Here is a 20831-nt window from a genome sequence, read left to right as displayed (position 1 = left end):
GGGGCTAATTGAAATTAGCGGCGGTCCTCGTTTTACAAAAATTGCTAACCAACCTCTCTATGCACGAAAACCAAGCGACAACTAAAACCAATGGAGTTTGATAAAGAAATAAAATTTCGAAATACAGAACGTTGCAAAAAGAAGCGTATGAAACTTCGTAAGTTTATAACGAAAACTTATGTTAACGAGAAACTTGTGATTTTGCTGAAAAAAAGAAAATTCTATAAATCCAGACTCTTAAAATTTTTATCGTGACATTCTGTATTTTTCTAATAGAGAACACTCAAATTTTATTATTCGACTTTTTTGGTATGTCAGTCACATTCACTTCCTGCAGGTATTCAAAAGTTTCGAAGCGTATAAAATTCCTAACTCTTCTTCATTTTCCTTCGATATACTTTCGAAACTTTCTACGTGCAATGAAATTTCCCGAGCAACTTCACAGACGCAAACTCAACCATCGTGATCATTCGTTAAATCGACAATTTTTGTGAATTTTACGTATTCGTCGGACAGGTCGACGCTTATCTGTTTCATACGACCTCGCATTGATGCTAATCGTTCGCTCGTAATCGATGTAATCGTATCAACGTCTAAGTAGTCCATTACAGGCACCACAATTTGCGTCACGCTGAAGATTTTACGTTCACTCCGAAACGATCTTGCTGACCTAATTAATGGTGCAGAAATGGCAGGATTCGTCACCGGTGAAATTTCACCGAGTTGACTGTCAAGGGATAACGCGTACTCGTCCTCGATTCTCTGTACGTTTGCACCAGGAATGCACGCAGTGAAATATACCCGAAATTCGTGTATGTAGTCAGACCGGCCGGTTAATATTTTCTCTATAACCACTCTCGGTTGAGCGATGTCCTTTTAATTTTATAGATAATTTATAAATATATACGTATTGTATTTATAAATATCTTACAGTCTATATAAACAATGATCCACCAAAAATACTTGAACTTCTATAAACATTTTGTGTTTATAAATATTTTAATCTATATAAACAATGGTCCACCAAAAATACTTGAACTTCTATAAACATTTTGTGTTTATAAATATTTTCCAGTCTATATAAACAATGATCCACCAAAAATATTTGAACTTCTATAAACATTTTGTGTTTATAAATATTTTCCAGTCTATATAAACAATGATCCACCAAAAATATTTGAACTTCTATAAACATTTTGTGTTTATAAATATTTTCCAGTCTATATAAACAATGATCCACCAAAAATATTTGAACTTCTATAAACATTTTGTGTTTATAAATATTTTCCAGTCTATATAAACAATGATCCACCAAAAATACTTGAACTTCTATAAACATTTTTATACTGGTTTTAAATTTTACCGATAGTCGTAAGTAAATTTTAAGAATTTTCATGTAGCACATGTAATATATTCGTACAATATTTCCTCACGATTCTCGTACACGTTTTTGAATATCGTTTTGAATATGAAATATCTCTTTCACTCTCGTTTCGCTTATTTGCTCCGCTTCTTTAAAATTCACTTTTAAGGATACTAGAATGGGATTTTTTTCCGTGAAACTACTTGTAGCGATATCGAACAAAATTTACACTCGATACGAGCCGGTTTCGAGAACACTTGGTCGAAGCGCGATATCAAACGTTCGCTTCGAGTTTCGAGCGCGCATTCAGCGATTGATCCATTCGTGTTGCCGCGACCCTCTGTATCGGACTCACAATCACGTTCAACGTCGCCTAGATCCACGTATTTCACCTTGTGTCCTTACTCTGATCGTCGATGAATATTTTATAGCCTAAAATGCAAAGTTCTGTCAAGGAATACTGCTTCGGATTTTCTCGTTATTCAATTTCTCGGAAATTGTGATTCTCTTTTGGTTTCGTTTTTATCGGATACGAGTTAAAAATTAATTAACACCGATAGATTTTCTATCATAATTGCAACATGTTTGACAGTGGAATAAGTGATATTTTACGAAATATAATTTATTTCGATCATTCTATCTAACATAAAGTTGTAAAATGTCTGTAAACTACAATCTGTCACGTGTCAATCCATTGATATTGCTAGTAGACTGCAAAGTTTTATGAAAATTCATGTTTTTCTCATATAACTGTTGAGAATTCTGGATCTTAATCGCCGAAATAAATGTACAGGAACACTTAGATTATACTTAGAATTGATATGAATATAGTTTCAAATTTATTTAATATATGATTTACAACATTTTCGTCGATATACATTTGCACGCGTCTCAGCATTCTCTTTGTCTCACCATCTTCCATACCAGACTACTAACGGAACAGTTGCATTCATCTGTTTTACGAGATGCTGTGCACGCACGTACTTTCATACACTCATACTCATATATGTGTGTCACTACTACGCGGCTAATCCAGTGTAGCACACAAAATGATACATATCTCAATAATAAGAAACATTGGAATGGATTATACGGTAGGAAGAGATCTGTTACGTCATCTGAATAGTATAACGAGTTTGCTTTACTTCTGATATTTTATATATCTTTGTGCGTTACGTGTACAGGATCGTACATTTTTGTGTCTTTAAATTTCCCATAAATGCACATTCGTAGTCTAATTGCTAGCTTTTAAATTATCGTGCAAGAAAGCTCGAAAGATGGGATTTTGGTTACGCCTCACGGCATAGATAGCAATTTTTCTGATACGCTACTACGCGCAGTAACGTTTCATATCGTTGTTCTGTCGCGTTTACGATCTGCTCGTATCAGGACAGCGATCTTTCACGCTAATTCCCGTCGGTACTTTTATCGGTATCAGGTGCATCGTAAAGCTCGCCACTGCTACAGCTTCGCTGTAAATTAGCGTGCGAGCCGTTTTCCCAGCGCGAAATCTGCGAATTTTTATTGGCTGTGTGCATTTCGCGTCGCGTAATCGGATTTTCTCGCATTAGGCGTCGTTCTACCATCCTGCGTACCTTGTTCACAGAGGAAAAATGTTCGCGAGTGGTCACACCAGGAACGGTTGACTAATTATCTTGGTTAATTAGAGCGGTGGAACGTAACATACACGCGGTTAAGTATAATGATCGTGTGTTTCATCCGAACTGCACGTATCTTGCAGTCTTTATGTAACACAGGCGCTTGTCAATTTTGTTTTCGGTGGTTTTTCATCTCTAACAAGATGTTGCAATTAGAAAGGATCGACGAGTTGCCGCTATGTTAATGATCATAGAGACTTCGTAATTAGAAGAGAGATTCGCATTCGATGTTCCTCGAGCAGCTGTTGCGCTGCTCTTCGTAATCCTGTTATCAAGAAGTATTGTTTTACCCTCTTCGGATAAAGGAACATGCAACTCGCTGCTCAACTCACGGCTTTTGCTATCGATTATATAATAATGTCCAAATTTTACTACTTTTAGAGCGACTTAAGATGAAAATTACTCAATTTTTTTTATGAAAAACGATAATGAAGATTGTATATTATGTAAGATTATATATTTTCTAAAATTCATATCATTATATAGATACACTTCTTGAAAGAGCATAAATTTCTTTCAAGCATTTTTCAGAAATTCAACTTTTACATGCTCAAATTTAGCGAGACAGCCTATATATTTTTCTTAAAATGATCAATTATATTAAAATAGCCTATCTATATGTACCAAGTGATTAAATATAATTAAAAATTATACAAGTTCTCTCTTTTTCTTTATTTTTCTATATTTTTCATCCGCAAAGATTTCTACTTCACCGTCTATGCATTACCAAGATCAATTCCTCAATTTCTACTCTGCCATCTATCAAAATCTGCCCACATACCCTGTGAACCTTGGTCGATCCATTTTCCTGTAGTCGCCTCGCAAAATTCCCTATCGAACAAATTATCTCTCTGTCGATCAAAAATGCATTGTCCCCCATGTTTTTCTCTGTTTTTTTTTTCTCTTTGCGTTTAAAGCAAATGGGACGACGATGCGTCCGCCTTTGTTCTTCGCGATCGGATCGTAGCGACGCGAACAATGCCGCGGGTCAAATCGAATCTGTAAGAAGCGCTCGCGGAAAAAGAAACCGTCGTTAATCCCGGCTTCCACGACCCCGATTCCAACGTTCGACCGCTTTTACTTGCTTTCGGATCCTCATGGGAATGGAATACGGCGACCGATCCACCAACCTGCCGACCGTAATCACTTCGATGACAAATTCGCCGACCTACAAACTTTAGAAAACTTACGGATGATCCATTAGCCGCGAGCAACGATGCTTTGCAATTTTGTTAACAAGTTTGCCGACAAGATAACTGACTCGCCCGCAATATGACGCATCGCTTGGATAAGTTGTCCGGTTTTATGAAACGTTGCGATTTGATTACGTGAAAATTGCACGTTAAATTTGCTATATTTCTATATTCCTATTTCATTCTTTTTTTTTTGCGGTATACCGTGAAATAATTTTATTACAGTTCACGTATATTTTCCAAACACTGTCAATGTTTACGGAACAGAAAACGTCGAACCACGCATCTGCGAAACAAGCAAACGAGAATTTACGAAACAGTGAAATTATTTTCGCCGTAATATTATCACCAAATATTATCGCTTGACATGTTTTATTTTAACATTTCGTTCGGTAAATATTTTGTTCGGTATCCTACATCTTAAAATCGGTCTCTGCTGTAATAGTGCGGAGAAAGTGGAAGCAAAACACCGCAGAAGTACATATTCCTTTAAACACCGCTTCCAATTACACGAATCAAATCCTACGTACTATCAAGCCCCGATCTTCTTCTCTTAACAACTTCCTCCTGCTGCGAAACACTTGGTGAAAGTCTCCGGCAATCACCGGCATGTACCCTGTAGAACTCGTTAGTTTCTCATGGACCAACTTAAACATAATCACGGGGCTTGGATTTTCCGTCGGGGAGCATCCGTTCTGCTTTGATCTCAGCGGCTTCAACCGCTTTTCGAGGAATTTCGCTCGAGGACGATTCGCCAAAGGTGGTAGAAAGGAAAAACTCCGCGGAACGTTCGCGTTACCAAAGACATCCCCGAGGGTCCATTAACCTTCTGCGAGGGCTGAACGGGGCGGAGGGAAAAATAAACAGACGTGGAATAGGGTGAAGGATGGAGAATGAATAAGAAGGAGGAGAAGATTGGAAGGTAGGAGAAGAGGGTGAAAAGAGGGTGGTTGGCTGTCGAGCCTGGCGATGGCGTGTCTGGATATCGATCCTGGCTTCCGGAATGTTACCACCGTGGCCCAGCTTTCTAACCCTTCCCCGTGCGTGTTCCTGACTCGTGTAAGCGTACGCGTGTGGTGACGTCGGCAGATCGCTCAGGTGAACGAAAGGGGAGCACGCGTTGTGGCAGGTGTGGCGACGCTCGTATCTTGCAGAGGCACTCTCGCGTGCGTGTAACTTTCGATGCATAGAGACAGAAACAGAGAGAGAAAGAGAGCGTTTGGCAGTATATGGTTAGAAAGAGGAGAAGTTGTAGGTTTTACGGGTAGAGGGATGTTTAGAGACAATCGAGATAATTTTGGATTAACAGATGGAATCGACGGATTTCTTTCTAACGAGGAGCGAACGATTGTTGTCAGAATCACTGTTAAGATCCGGATGATCGTTTGTTTTACATATTTATATAGTCTTCCAATTCTTTAGGAAAAATTCATATAAAATATTGCTCTTAACCCTTAACTTTACAATATCGTAGTATGACATGATGGTAATTTAACAAAAACAAATTGTACCTGCCGCAAAGTTGAATTTCAACATCGGTTTCTGTTATTCAGGCAGAGAATAACTAATTATAAATTGTGTAATATTTTCCAGATTTTGCAGCTAACACGGTATTATACCAGTGGATAACCAATACCGACTCGAATAAACTACTTGAAAAATAATGAGTCGGAGGATTAATGGATTAAAGTACTGGTAAAGTTCTCGGAGAAAGTCACTCGTTCTGTGCGAATATAAAATATAATCTGCGGATTTCGTGGCGAAACTCTGGCCACAGAGAACTTGCAATTACAATTATTTTTCTCCGCTTCTTTCAACCGGTAAAAAACAGTGGAAGTTGCTTGGTCCTCTGAAATCACGGTTCTCATGCGGGACCGTTTCGTAAGATCAAAGGTCAGGTTGTAATTAACCGTGGCGGAGGGCAAAGGTTCAGCTTCCTCGCGCGGTCCGGCCTGAATTCCAGAGCGAAACGATGAGAAAGGTTGCGTGGCACGCGTAATTAAACCTCGAGGAAACCCGATTCAAGTTGGCGGCGCAAAAAAAAAAATTCTAAATAGAATTTCCAGACCGCGCACTGATGCCAGCGTGAAGGCATGTGAAACACACGCGCGTGGGCTCGCGTGTTCACGAATATACACTGATTGCATGCTCCTGGACGTGTTCCATAGGAACAATATGCACGCGTGCAAAAACGCGACCAGCGTGCAGAATGCAGAGTAAACAGAATCGTGCTTGCATTATCTTGCAAAGCGTTCATGATAACACACGGAAATATCGCTTCTGCTTCGGTTCATTTTCGATTCATTCTTTGGAAGTGCTACTGACATTTTAAACATCGATGGTCAAATTGAAATACCAAACTTTGAATGTTTACAGTAGAATTTTGTGCAAAATTTAAATATTGATAAATATATATATCGAGTGGTAAAGTTGAAATTGTAAAATGTTTTATTTGCGGTGTGAGCGTCGCTTCGATAAAACTATCGTGAATCATGGTAGACAGTAAAATATTAAAAATAATTTACTTAGGCAGTGTTTGTCAGAGTAATGTTCTGCAATAGAATCGAATTTACTTTTCTCTTCGTAATTCTTTACGTAATGCATAATATAAAGTAGGTAAGTTGAAAAATATAGAATCTAGTAGATTAAGTCCAAGTAGATGGAATCTGTCTGACCATAAACGATTCTCCACTACCTGCGCTTGTTTATTTTATTTATATCTATATGCCGCTGTTGAATTTTTATATCGATCAATATACTGAATTAATATTTCATGCGATCGAGTCTAAGTGATGAGACGAAATATGAAGTCTGCCCGATTATAGTCTCCTACTACTTATATTCTTATTCTTTTGTCTATCTGTAACGTTTGTTAAATTGTTCAACGATATCGCGCGATATCTTTCTCTAGAATCAATTTTTAATAAACGTTGACAAAGCTGGATAAAAGTTTCAAAGTTCAAACTTCATTCATTCCCGCGCAAGAACTTTGGAATATGTTCGGCGAGGCTCGGAGAATAACGAAGTTTAAAAGAAACTTGGAGACTATTCCAATAAGAGAGCTTCGCTGCAAACCAAATTTATCGAAGAGTCAAGAATTTCTTCTATACGAACATTGAATAAGTCTCAACACCATGAGACGAATCTTTATGATAACCTTGAATGAATTTAAAAGAATAGACAATACGAAAGACACAAAGGGCTTAAGGAAGTCGTACAAGTGTTAAAGGAAGTTCCATTCATAAGAATGGAAGGAAGCTTGAAAATTCATGACGGTGACACGTCGTAAAATGAGTGTGCGCGATTTTCGCGTAGTCGACGGTGTCGTTGTAGCCTCTACAAAGAAATCGACCGTCGCACAGACGATAACCTCGGTTTTCATCGACTTGGACGCTCGCCAAAGGAATCTGCTTTAATATCGCGTGACGTGTGCCATGTGTGCGTATATACACGTACATATATATGTGTGTATCCAGGAGAATTCGACGGAAGAAAAGGGGAAAAGGGGAACAGGTGTGTAGATGCGAGCGTATATTTGTGTTAAGTTCTCGTTTTGACAGGGGGTTGAAATATTACGTAGTTTCTATGTTGCAATCTGTCGTTACTTATCTCTATCTTCTGCTCGATAACCGGTTCTTCTGCGAAGCTTTTTCGATAATATTCCGTGATCGTGTCCTTTCTATATCTATCATCTTGCTTCCAGAGAAAGATGTGATCTCGTGCGTGAATCGGGAGATCTGGTGCATGCCAATATGTCGGATAAATGAACGTAGTGTTAGTTTTTTCGATTGCTACAAGCAATTGAGCATATCTCCCCTTGGATTGTTTTTCGGTCAAACGAATCCCATACAATATAACATTCGAAGCGTGCACTATGGAAATACGTCTCTCTCGATCGTCAACTCGATTTAATGAAACGTTAACAAATGGGCAGCGGCCATTCGAAAACATTCAAATGGCGGTTTAATCGTTTTTTAACGTGGAATATATCGACGAAATCGGCTCCTACGCATAATGAACCAGACTATAGAATGTATCTCGCTTAATGTACCGCATATTCACCGTGCGCTGAATGAAATACCTCTCGATCATTAAAACGACGATTTATAATGGCCGCGTAAAAATCGTAGCAACGAAAATGTTTGCACCGTCCGCACGCCTACGACAATTTCGACGATCGAGCGGAACGTAGAATCGTCGAAAAGCAAACCTTTGGCGTAAGAAAGAGGAAGAAAAAGACAGGTGTCGATTATTGCGTTTGGAAATTTATTTCGCCTCGCGTCCTCGCCGACTGTTTTCGAAATAATCGGCACTCAATGCGCGGGATAAACGAGAACATCGGCGAATATCCGTATGAATATTTCATCGCGTTGCATTATTATTCCCGGTATCGCAAATTAACGATTTAACGAGCGGCCATCGCCGGCCCGACGTTTATTTAGCAATTACTCGTTCCGGTTGGTCGATTGATTCGATCGGTTCTTGTCCGTCTCGTAGCTTCTGCCAACTTTTCTCCATCCTTCCAAGTTCCATAGAACTTTTCTAATGAAAGTCAATGCGACGCGAAATTGGATAAGTTTCGTATAAATTGGACATTTATTAGATGGCGTATTAATTGCATGAGAATTCCGCGAATCTTCTGTTATCAAAGTTGGTATGGATATGTCGATGAATAATTTAGTAGTGATTCTAGCGGATTACAATTTGTATCATTAAATCAACGTTTTAGATCTATGAACAACATAGAGGAAGCCTAATCTTGCTTTTCCCTCGAATTAAGAAAGCATACCATTAATTCATTTTTAATGAAATTCCATCATTAGTTCTTCAGGAAAATATTCTCCCAAGATTAACCAAATAACCCGCTCTAAAAATATTAAAGATTCAATAAGCACGCAGAGTGTAAACGTTCGTCCCTTTCATCTTTGTATCCATCGTTAAATTGCGCTTCTTAGAAACGTACGTGTAAAAGAGAATCTTCATAAACTGTTTCAAAAGATACTCTCCCATAAAAAACCAAATAACGTCCCTCAAAACATGTAAAATCTAATAAACAGCCAGTGTATAAATATTCTTTCTCGTCTCTCTCGTTGTCCAAGGACGTTTCTCACCCTCTCGATCCATGTTTTTCTGAATAAAATCCTTTCTACCTCGATGTACTCGTAAACTCTTAACGACTACAAGAATATTCATAAACTCGTGAAGAAGCTAATCGTTCAAGAAAAAATCAACCAACAAACTGGTGTCAAAATATAAGAAATGCAATAAATCTCACGATATAAATCTTATTTTCCCATTTTTTCGTCATCAAACGTTTCTCATCGTCTCAATCCTTTCCTCTATCGTTTCATCGACGAATACGTATTATCGCGCGTCTCACCAAAATTTCTCTGTTCTTGAAGCTGCATAGAATTCGTATGTTGTCAGGGGACACCAGGTTTCCGCGGAAGTGAGTCGATCAACGTGCTGAAGGGGCGTGGGGGCGAGGATCGAAACGGTTCGGAATTAATTCCCTTGTTATCCCAATAACGTATGCGATTCGATCCTTGCTCGCAACAACGTCGTGAGCGCCGGCTTGCTGGTTCATTATCGAGTGCAAGCCGGCTTCGAATAATGCCGCGTACCTGAAACGCTACTGGCAATTAGGAGGTTTACCTGCGCCTCGATAGTCGTGAACGTCGAAGTCGAACTCGAAGTTTACTATTGCATCGCGTCAAGTGAACCCTGTTACGGTTTAAACTCGGAGATAGGTCCAAGTTGTCGGCGCCGTTTGGTTTGATTACGAGGCAGCTTCGATATCGAGCGAATTGTTATGGTAAAGATCAGAGACCTCAGAGACCTTGTACGTATTTCAGTTCATACGGAGAGATTTAAATGATTTGCAAATAAAAAATGGCTTAGATGATTTACGACTGCAGCAAGGTTTAGGTGCATGTTATTGCACGAAGATTTGCGGTTTTGTTTCGCTCGAGAATATGAAAGTTCATCCATATTACGAATAGCTTTTGAAAGTAGCTTCTCGAGTAAAAATCAGCTGGAACGAAGCGTCGAATGCTGCTTGGACTGCGAAGATTTAACATTTACATTGCGTACTCCTAACGTCATTTTACGCGTTCTCTATATCATGTTTGTGTTTTTATTTTATTCTTGATACTATACACGCGAATTTTATTCTCATAAAATATTTCTTTACTTGCCATATATATTATATACTTCCTTGAGTATCTTTTGTCACGATATTAAAGACCTGCCATGATAACCTATGCTTATTATAGTCGTAATATATATAAAACTGAGGATATTAAGTATAAAACATTCACGATCTTTCTATCAGAATTTTTTATCCAGCTTAACCTCCAACATATTCAACGGAAAAAACAAGAAGGTATAATAAGAGCGGTAAGATCACGTTCTCGGGAGATTGCTCAACCTCTAATCCAGCTGCACTTGCTTCTTCGAACGCTTTTCAATTTTCCTTCCCTCAACCTTTACGCTCGAAGCCGCTTTCTACTTTAGTCGACCGAACCGATTAATCGAAAAGGCCCAAATAAACCAAACCCGACAGACAGACAGAGACTGGCTCGTCTCCAAGAACTACCTCTCTACGTCTACTTCTCTACTACGAACGATTGAGATGTTTCTATCCACGAGATCCATCGAGAATTTGTAACGTTTCGAATCTTGAAAAGCACGTGCTCCATGGTTGCTTGTGATTATGCGCGCAAAATTCACCGCGAGCGTAGCTTTGACGTATGAAACGGAGGATAGAGTCGTCGGCGCGCGACATAGGATGCCTTTAATTTCGTTAAGAGCAGTAATTTCGCCCTGCGGGAAATTGCGCGTGTCTCGTCTTCGGAATTTGACTGTCACGCGAAATTTACACGACGACTCCATCGTGTCTCGCCTTCCTCTCTGTTATTCCAAGGCCAAAATAATTTTCTTTATAATTATATTTTGTTACTTACAGTTCGTTATCTTTCCTTGTTTACATTTCGTTACGTTCATACAATTTATCAGAAGGAGAGGCTATCGAATTTTTCGTTCTCCGATAAATATCCGCGAGCAAATTCAATCGAAAAGTCTAACACGTTTTCATTTAAAAAGATGAGATCACGCTACTCTCTAATAGATATAATCACGCTTAAATAGCGTTGGAGATACGTACAAACAGCATCAATTTAGCATCGATAGGTTTTCATTTTTACTTACTTTCACACATTACATGAAACCCGAGAGAAAGTTTCTTTTCCGAAGGTAGAAAATCGCCAACTGGCATCCGCGTAATGGCAATCAGAGTTTCTCGAAAGCAAGAGAAAATTACCATATATCTTTCTGAATTCTGCATATTACTCGACAAAAAGACTTTCAACCTGTCTTCGAAAACAAGAATAATGAAACGTTTCATTACAAATGATTCGCTCGCGGAGAAACAAGACGCGACGAAACGATGAATTAATAGAATTTACATGCTCGTTCGTTCCTGTCTGGCTTTTTCTACACGAAGAATACTCGAGAGGAATTTTTCGACGGCTCGTTTGAATTATCGGGACAAGATTCTTCGTAATTCGAACCATTCGTCAAACTAATTGCACCTCCGCGGCGACCGCGAGGAGATTTCTAAGAAACGAATTAATCGCTGACTACATCAGAAGTTCCGTCGCGACTCGCTTAATCCGACTTGTTAAATTTATCGATGCTAGAACTATTGTAGTAGAGAATGAGCAATGTGAACAATGGCTACTTTTTCTTTCTTATATGAAAATTTCATGTATTTAGAACGATACAAAGTCTTGTTCAGAAGTTCTAGAACACGTTTTAGTTTTTTGATTAAGCTTCGGTATTATATATATTTTATGTAAGTCATCGAAATTTAATTATATCCGTTTTATAGCGTAAATTTGAATACACAAGCGTAATATACATTGAGCAGTTTCTTTGGTAGAAATTTCAATCATCGGTGCTTATATTTTAATCTGTTAAACATTTGTCATACATCGAATTATTCTGATTTCACGGTTTATTTCTTGGAACAACATTTTGTCACCAAATGAGTAGAATATCCGTTTGCATCGCCACTTCGTTACGAACGCGTAAAATTCTGATTTAATTCGTGATATTAAAGCTGAACAGATGAATAAACTAGGAAATTCGAAATTTCCATTTGGCTTTTGATTTGACGGTTATTATTCGAACATAAGGGACAATTAGCTTCTTGGTTAATGGAAAGAATGGTACGTTTGTACAGATTTTGATGGATCGAAACGAAACACAACGATCAAATACGCGTATACATGCGCGCTTCTGTGAATAATTCTCGTTACAGCAAGTCAAGCATCGAGAGATCGTTGGAAAATTACATGCAGGACCAAATTGCAATCGAGTTCAGCACCCGTTAGTGATTTGACGGATATAATGACGGTAATTTAACGGCGAGGCTGGCAGACGCGAAAATTTCAAGAGTCAACGTTTTCAATTCCGCGATTTAACTGAGCCACCAAAATGAATTTATATTGCACGTCCCGATATTGGTTTGAATTTAGTTATGCGGGAACAAACGCTGTTTTATACATTAGCAATTGGCTCGATTCCCCGGTTACGTGTATCAACGTGAATTTTGAAAAATGTTGCGGAAATTTATGCTGGAAATACGCGCGTAGAAGATCGAAATATCAAACGAGAAATAAAACGAACCGGTCGTGTAAAATCATCGCGAAAAAGATTAAAACATTTTTACTACGTGGAATTTGTGGCAAACGCGAGACACGCCGGTCAAGCTCGTTCAGATTATTCCAGTTTCCTGAAATCAACAAACTTAAGAGGATTTTGTCAAACCTAGTGAAAGAACGATCGTAGTAATAATTGTTTGATAAAACATTGGATTATGAAATTGCCCTCATACGAAACTGTTACTTATCGTGAATTTTCACTGTGGTTTCCAATTGCTAGATATAAAAATCTTCCGTTTGTAATCCCGTTGTCAAAAATTCTCCATTTCCCAAGACAACTTCTAAACTTTGTTCAATCATCTACAAACGTGTAGTCTCGATCCTCGTTATTTATCAAGCACCGTTGTTCGACCGTTTCACGGAGAGACGCGTTCGCGGTATAACGCGTCAACGAGAGTCGTAAATTCTCGTTACGATACGATACGATAATCGACGCCACGAATCAGTCGATCCCCTGTTTCGGTTAGGATAATACGGGTGGTTGAATGATTATAACACCGAGCCAGCAGGTTAAATATACACTTTATTTCCAACAACTATGAACACTCGAGTATTCGTGCGTGGTGTGTGTAGAAGCGTTCTCAGCGAAATGTTAACAGCAAGTCAGATGTGTTCAGATCTCAAAGTTACTAGCAAGTAGTTCGGTGACGGTGATGTCGGGGAGGAAAAAACCACTGATGGATGTGTCCAGAGTATGAGACAAGCGGATTCGTTAATGGTAATTTTCGTTAAGAAAGCGAGGGCAACAGACATCGTTGCCAATTGGATGAGAGAAAAACTGGTGGGTGCTGGCCACCCCCGACCAAAGGTCGTTCGTGGGTGGCATTATGTTGTTTGCTCGTGTTTTCCTGGAATGAGCAATAACCCTAAGGAACCTTTCGACTTGAAAGATACTTTAGGAATCTGAGGGTCTTGATTATAAAAAATGCTAAAATTTATGACGGTCCTTGGGATTATTGCGGGTCCGAATAAAGATGTTTAGACGTCTAGTGATCTTCTTTGATCGAGGGAACGAGTTTGTTTTATGTGGAGGGTCACGGACGTAACAACGGTTATTATTTGATTGACTGAAATTGATATTTGCTGAAGCAAATAGTATTTCCGTTAAGTATACCATAGTGAGCAGAAACTCTATGCACGAGCTAGTCGCGGACGAAATGACCTTCAGGGTTGTCCTCGTCTGCTATGCGGAGAATCTAAAAAGCCGCCACGTCCGGTCCCTCGTCTTCGTTCGAAGGTCCCATGAAATTCCGTTTCGATTCCGCCAGAGGATCTCGGCGTACACGCGCTTCACCGACGACATTTCCTGCCAGTCGAGGCTCTTGAGGAATTTTTATTGAACATCTCCCTCGAGACTGAGAGAGAGAGAGAGAGAGAGAGAGAGAGATGAGAAACGAGAGAAAAAAGAAGAAAAAAAGGAGATAGGAAGAGAAAGAGAGTAAGAGGACGAAACAGGCGACGTCCTCTCGGAGAGCGAGCGTGTCATCGATTTCGCATCAGGGACCAGCTCTCTCGATAAAGAAGCTCGATGGATCGGTCTGGCGGACTAGACAACTTAATTAAGGGACGTTTACTCTGCGACGTTGGCCCATCCTCCTTCCACGAACTGTAACTCGCGACCCTTTTGCCACCCTTAATAAACGCTCGCTCGGGTCGATGCACCGGGAAGCGAGTGAGTTAACTGGGTCACGCGTCGTTTCGCCGTGTTGCACGGCTCGCCACGCCGTGAAATTAACCCCCGCGATCGCGAAATACACTTCGCGAGCAACAGCTTCGCGTAATCGACTGGCAAAAATTAAGGCACGACACTGGGAATCTTGCCAGGGGCGAATATAACAGGGGGTTGCCTGTTCGAGGGAGTTTGGTCGAAGTGACAGTGCGCTTCGAGGGGAAACTGGTAGAAGAGGAGGGCGTATTTTCGGGGGTATGAAATTTCGAAGAGATGATAGAAATTAACAAATCAATTTCATAGGAAATTTCCTTTATTTTACGAAGATAGAAGATTCGAATTTTCGGTATAATTTGGATTCTTGAGACGTAACAAATAACGATATAAGAATGTAATCGTTGAATCATCGAAAGGAATTCTATCGGCGGAAACTAGGAACTAACTGAAGACAACCGAAGTGAAATTCTAATCAACCGAGAATTTATGAAATTGATTGGCCGATGAGATTGAGAAGAAAATATTTTTTTCAAACAGACGACTCGACGATCTGCCACCTGTTAAACTTAAAAGCGCTAGACGCATCGTTAGAGGTAGAGCGACCGGAAAAATGGCCGACTATAAACAGCATCGGACAATATATAGGAGGGTGAAGTCGGCGTCGTAAATAACTTCGTCGAAACGAGTCGCGAGGATTTATCGCGGCGATTTTTCGCTGAAGCGAAAGGCACTCGGTTTATTTCCGTGGTAATGGCAACGAGAGATCCCTTGGACACTAGAGGAATCTCATCCCTTTCCGATTAGAACTAAAATAAAATAAAATATAATCAAAAGTATAATATTTCCATCTTGTTATCAATGTTGAAATTAAATCTAACTTAAAAGCGATGATTTTTCTGTATTCCTTGAACTGAAAGATCTTCGAAATGCAAATGATCCGCGTCGTTCCTTAAACGCGATCGATCGGGTTTTACAGGCTTCGAAACTCGTGGAATTCTCATCGAAAGGTCCTGCGAGATGTCGCGAATTACTTCCACCGCGGAATTTTCATCTCGACCTGTCGAGTCAGCCGCCAGTCCGGATAATTTCCATTCCTTCGTTTGTTTAATTATACCCGTCACGTCAAAGCCTGAACCGCGTTATCAAACTAGACCAGCGTTTATTACCACAGAAACGAAGAAAGAACCAACTTTTTCCCCCGAGCCGCTAGATTCTCTTCGAGACTTTTCAAGCCGTATCCTTCGAAAATTTCTGATTGGGGGTTTAAAGCTCTTCGAAGACGACTTGCAGAGAGAAGTTTGGCAAAGATCGGTAGTGAAATCGGAACTAGTTGGAGCTTCGTGGTAGGCCAATTGCGATTCCAATCGATTCGAGGTCTCGAATCCAGGATTTAGAGAGTTTGAGTTTGAATTTTCGGGAAGAGATCAGAGTTAGAAATACGTATATTCCGAACGATTAGTTTCTATAATGTTCGATCAGTGATTAAAGCTGGATAACATTCTACGATAACGATTAAATGGATATATTAAACACGAATCGTTTATCGATACTTCAATTTATCGAACCAAACGCTAGAAAAGGAACAAATTTTGGATCTTCAACCAGCACGAAGAACAGAATCATCGACATTCTGATTTTTCAAACGAAAAACCAATAACAGAATGTAATACAATTAAATTGTCAATCGTCCGAATGAATGGCCCAATCAATCAACGTTTCAATTTCATTATCAATTAAATAATCTGATTTTAGTTAAATCCCAGATATTTCTAATTTTAAATCCAAGTATTATGAACGCTAAAAATAAATCATCCATTAATCAAATTTTTATCTCTTAAATCAAATACCAAAAAGGAGAATATTCTATAACTAAATTCCAGATTTACGCATGTTGAATCTCTAGCGAACATTGAAAACGAATCGTCGTCTCGTTCCAATTTCTCGTACGAAAGATCGAAACGCGACAGCAAAAAGTACAGAAACGAAGGGGAAGGGAAAGGGCGGAAGCAGTTCGGAGAAAAGATCACGATGGAGAAAACAGATTGTTGGACGTCGGTTTAAGCCGGTTTCCATGACAGAGAACGCACATTAGCGATAGTCCGGGCGTTAATGCTACGCCAGGTGGAAACGGGAAGTGGAACTCGATGTATCGCTCGAGGGGGAAAACGGTCCGCGAGCTTTAAAACTAAACGCAGTTAAATCGAGTATGTTATGCACCGGAACAACGTCGCGTGCGGCCCAGGTATTAACGCGACGGTGTAATGTATTCGAGGTTCCGGGCGTTCCTCGGCTTCTCCGTCGTTCTTTCACGAAGCTCGTGCTACCCCCTTTAATCTCCATACAATCGAGCTTCGAGACTGTCGTGCTTCATAGAACCTGCGATCAAGGTCTTTCAAATCAGCCAATTTTGATTTAAACAAATCACTTCGCTTTCGATGTGAAGCTTCACTGTTCTTCTTACATTGGTACTTTTTTGTTGAGAATTTTGGATCTTAATAGCCGAAATAATGGTATAGGAACACTAAATTTACGATTAGAATTCATATTAGAATAGTTATATATTTATTTGATAAGCGATTTCAAAGATATTCATCACGTCTCAGCACTTTCTTCCATATCCGACTGTTAACCGACTGAACAGTTTACATTCATTTGTTTTCGAGACGCCGCTCACACACATACTTCCACACACTGATATTCACATACAAGTATCACTACTACGAATCTAACCTAGTCTAGCACATAAAATTATACATATCTTAATATTTTTACCACGAAGCGAAGCTCGAGAGTTTCGTTATTAAAAATTTTGGCTATCGTCTCTCTATTTATTCTAAAGAATACTACGACGATTAGATCGTTTATGCATTTAGATTGAAATATGCGAAAATACGCAAAATATACGAAATAATGAATAATTTCTTAGGATATTTATTCGCTTGGTCAATATCACCTAATGACAAAATCCGCAATCATTTAGTTGCCAACCCAATAGATAGTAAGAAAAATGTCTGAGTTTGACTTTTTCGGTCTTGTTGGTAATTAACGATAGAATCAGGCATTTCGATGAGTTGTACATGCTTGGCTGTTGTAGTTACTAAGGATATACGCGGTAAGGCTGCACTTATTGCAAGGAAATCGTTTATGTATGGTGTCTGATCATGAATTCCGGTCGGCTGAATCTACTTACCGCAACGTGAACTCGTGTACGAATGAAGTCTGGTGACATGACTTGGTCTTAGCTGAATCCGTTTAATCTGAACGTGAACTTGTATACGAGGGAAAATTATAAATGACCGAGAGAATCTTATTATGTGAAATGTTTGATGAAACACTTTTAACGAGTTCACATAAATCGAATTTTACCGTAGATAATTTTAGAAAAAGTGACGTTTAGTTTTATTCAGATAGCAGATAGTGTACCCGCGCAGGATTTTAATAAAATTGTTATTTACTTTTACGCAAATAGAATCACGATTATACGTGTAAATGCTCACTTGTCCTCGTTGTATCGCTGTAATTACAATCATTCACGCACAGTATATTTAACTGCACATTAGAGGCATTTATAATCGTAATTATAATGTTAATTTTATGTTCAACAGTGGTGCGACGAGATGAATTTTAAATAACGTTAATAGAAACAGTTAATCGTTGTTTGTAGAACTTGAAAATTACTTGTTTGACAATCTCGTTCTAATCGCAAACATTTCTATTCTCTCTTTCGTCCCAACAAAACGAACCTTGTCTAACGAGAGGTCTCTTATCCTCTAACTTTCCAGCGAACTTCGACTTGATTAAATTCACCCCTATACCCCGACCTTTCCTTGGGACTTTCCCACGAATTTCCAAGCTATGGGTTCCTAGGAAAATTGCATCCGCGGGTGTCTAAGCGTGACTGAATCATTACTCAGCTCGGTGATTAAAACCAGAAGGCGAAATTTCGTGTAACATAATTCCGGATCCTCTTGCGTTGTTTCAGATTTCTGCCAGCCTCGTCCTGTCCGGCTTTCCTTCCTGCAGTCAGGTGAGTGGCGTTAATATTGTTCATAGAAACGCGGTATCGTTGCTCTTAGAGTATTGTCTTCTCTTTGGTACAAAATTTTCAGACGAATAAATAATCAGTAGTGAACGAAATTGTGTTATGTATTCGATGAGTAAACTGCGCATGTTAATTCGCACTCGTAAGAAAGAAGTTAAAGAAGTGGAATTTAAGCAGAAATTGATTTCAATTATTGAATATTATACACTGTAGAAACTTTCTATGCTTTCGCATATTTTATCTATCCTACGTATTTTCTCAATTTTAAATTTCTCACAAAAGCACGAACGTACGCGATAGACTGCTTATTAATAAATTATGCTCAATAACAAAATTCCGCCCTTTGTCAAACATCAAGTACAGCAAATAAAGTAAAAGATCTGACGAAGCGGTGAATAGAAAGGAAATTTCTATGAAAATATGTGCCAGCGTCTGAACAATACAATATTTTATTACGCGAATTTTATTCGAAGATATCGTAGCGGGATAATTAAAATTTAGAGTTGTGTATATTATTCTTGGAAATTAATATGCAATTAACGATAAAAAGTAACTACGGCATTGAGAGCAATGTTTTCGCGCTACGAAAACGTTATACGGGACGAAAACAAACACAGCATTAAGAAGCCGTATTTGCGTAGAACTGCGTGTGCATAAAGAACGCAGCCACCGAAGGCAGTTCGCTGAGTAAATAATATTCCGAGTTTACGCAGATTCCGGCATGAACTGCTGCCACTCGCGCAGAAATTCCTGTTCGTGTTTGACGGCTGTCTAATTACTTCCAACTTCCTGTCCAATAAGCATCATCCAATAAATTCTTCCCTTAAAAATTTCAAAAAGTCTCAGTTCCAATAAAATGATATTGAATAATATTTTTAACGATAGAAAATTTCTATTCTTATTATAATATATATAATAAATTATTGGTGAAATTATCGCAGAAAGAGATGATCGTTCAAGTATTATTTTGAGAAACGAAAGGTATAGTTGTTCAAACAAGAAGCAACAGGAAATAGTGGCCACTGTATCGAAGAGTAATCGTACATGCGATCAAAAATTTTAAAGAAAATTTCAGAAAAGAAATTTACGGTCGTTTCTATATGACATTCGAAACCAATCCACCTACTAGTGGAGAAACAGCGTCAAAGAGAACGACGCGGGGCAGACGTGGTTTGGAGGGAAAATGCACGCGCCTGTAACGCGTTTCATCGAAAATGTATACGACGCGCGCTCTATGTTATAGAAATGAAAAAGAAAGACAGAACGAAAAAGAACGAGCGAGATGATTGCGTCTGAAATTGGTAGGAAGGGCGACGAACGCTGAGTCGAGTCGGGGACAGTTGGAGAAATACTCTCCGTGGGGAAAGCAATTTTTAACGACGCGTCTTCTGTCTCCTTTCGTTTCTAAAAACGCGAATCTTGCCGCAATAACTCTATACGTGACGTAAAGACGACATAAAAAAATAGATGGTGCGGGGTGATTTCTTGCTCGTAAAGGAATCGAAGGGCGAGCTTCGTGATTGGAATAGTCCGTGAAGACTGTAGCGTTACGAGTTTTAGCACTTTTCAAACTGAAACGTTTCTTACCTTTCAAGAAAATTTCTTTCTTTTGTGTATTGTTAATAATAGAAATTTTTATTTTGAGAAAAATATAATATTGTGAGAATAATTGAAGCTCGATACAGATTAGGTTAAAGATAGATTCGGAAATAGATTTGGCTCTTTGGATCAAGTTTGTATTAGATTTGAATGGAGTTTGAGCTAAGTGGTTTAGATTTCGCTCGAGTTTCGGTTAAGTTGGAATTAGACATAAATTAAATTTTGATTATTCCTGTACAGTAAATCACATTTTAATGGTTAAAAAAACATATGCTAAATTTCATACCCTAAATTTCCAAATTGTTCATTTCGCCATTTCTCAAAGAGAATTCTGAAATACACTTCCTCAAATTTCTCTGAATCGCATTGCCGAAAAAGAAAGGAAACCCGAAGAAATTCAGTGCCCCTAGAACGAGCCACGATTCGTCTACCAACAACGAATCACTTTTCCCTGCTATTTTTCTCGAAGCTGCACGAGCTACTCCCGCAGAGATTTCTTTCCAGGCGATCGGACGCCGTGATCCGGTCGCTGGATCAACGCTCCCCCGCCAGCGTGAAATAACACAGGAAATAATGGCGGTCGG

The 20831-nt window shown here is 39.1% G+C and overlaps 1 protein-coding gene across 1 annotated transcript in view; it reads left to right on the top strand.

Annotated features, from left to right (window-relative positions):
- The window catches only part of LOC100747287, a 357673-nt gene that overhangs the window by 66157 nt on the left and 270685 nt on the right, over positions 1-20831 (top strand). The window contains 1 exon segment of the mRNA XM_024367629.2: positions 18589-18633. Within this exon segment, the coding sequence (XP_024223397.1) occupies positions 18589-18633 (45 nt within the window).

Source organism: Bombus impatiens, unplaced genomic scaffold, assembly GCF_000188095.3.
Source record: "Bombus impatiens unplaced genomic scaffold, BIMP_2.2 scf_0321, whole genome shotgun sequence".
Taxonomy (NCBI): Eukaryota; Metazoa; Arthropoda; class Insecta; order Hymenoptera; family Apidae; genus Bombus; species Bombus impatiens.
The sequence above is the reverse complement of the archived record's forward strand: the minus strand, read 5'-3'. Positions and strand labels throughout refer to the sequence as shown.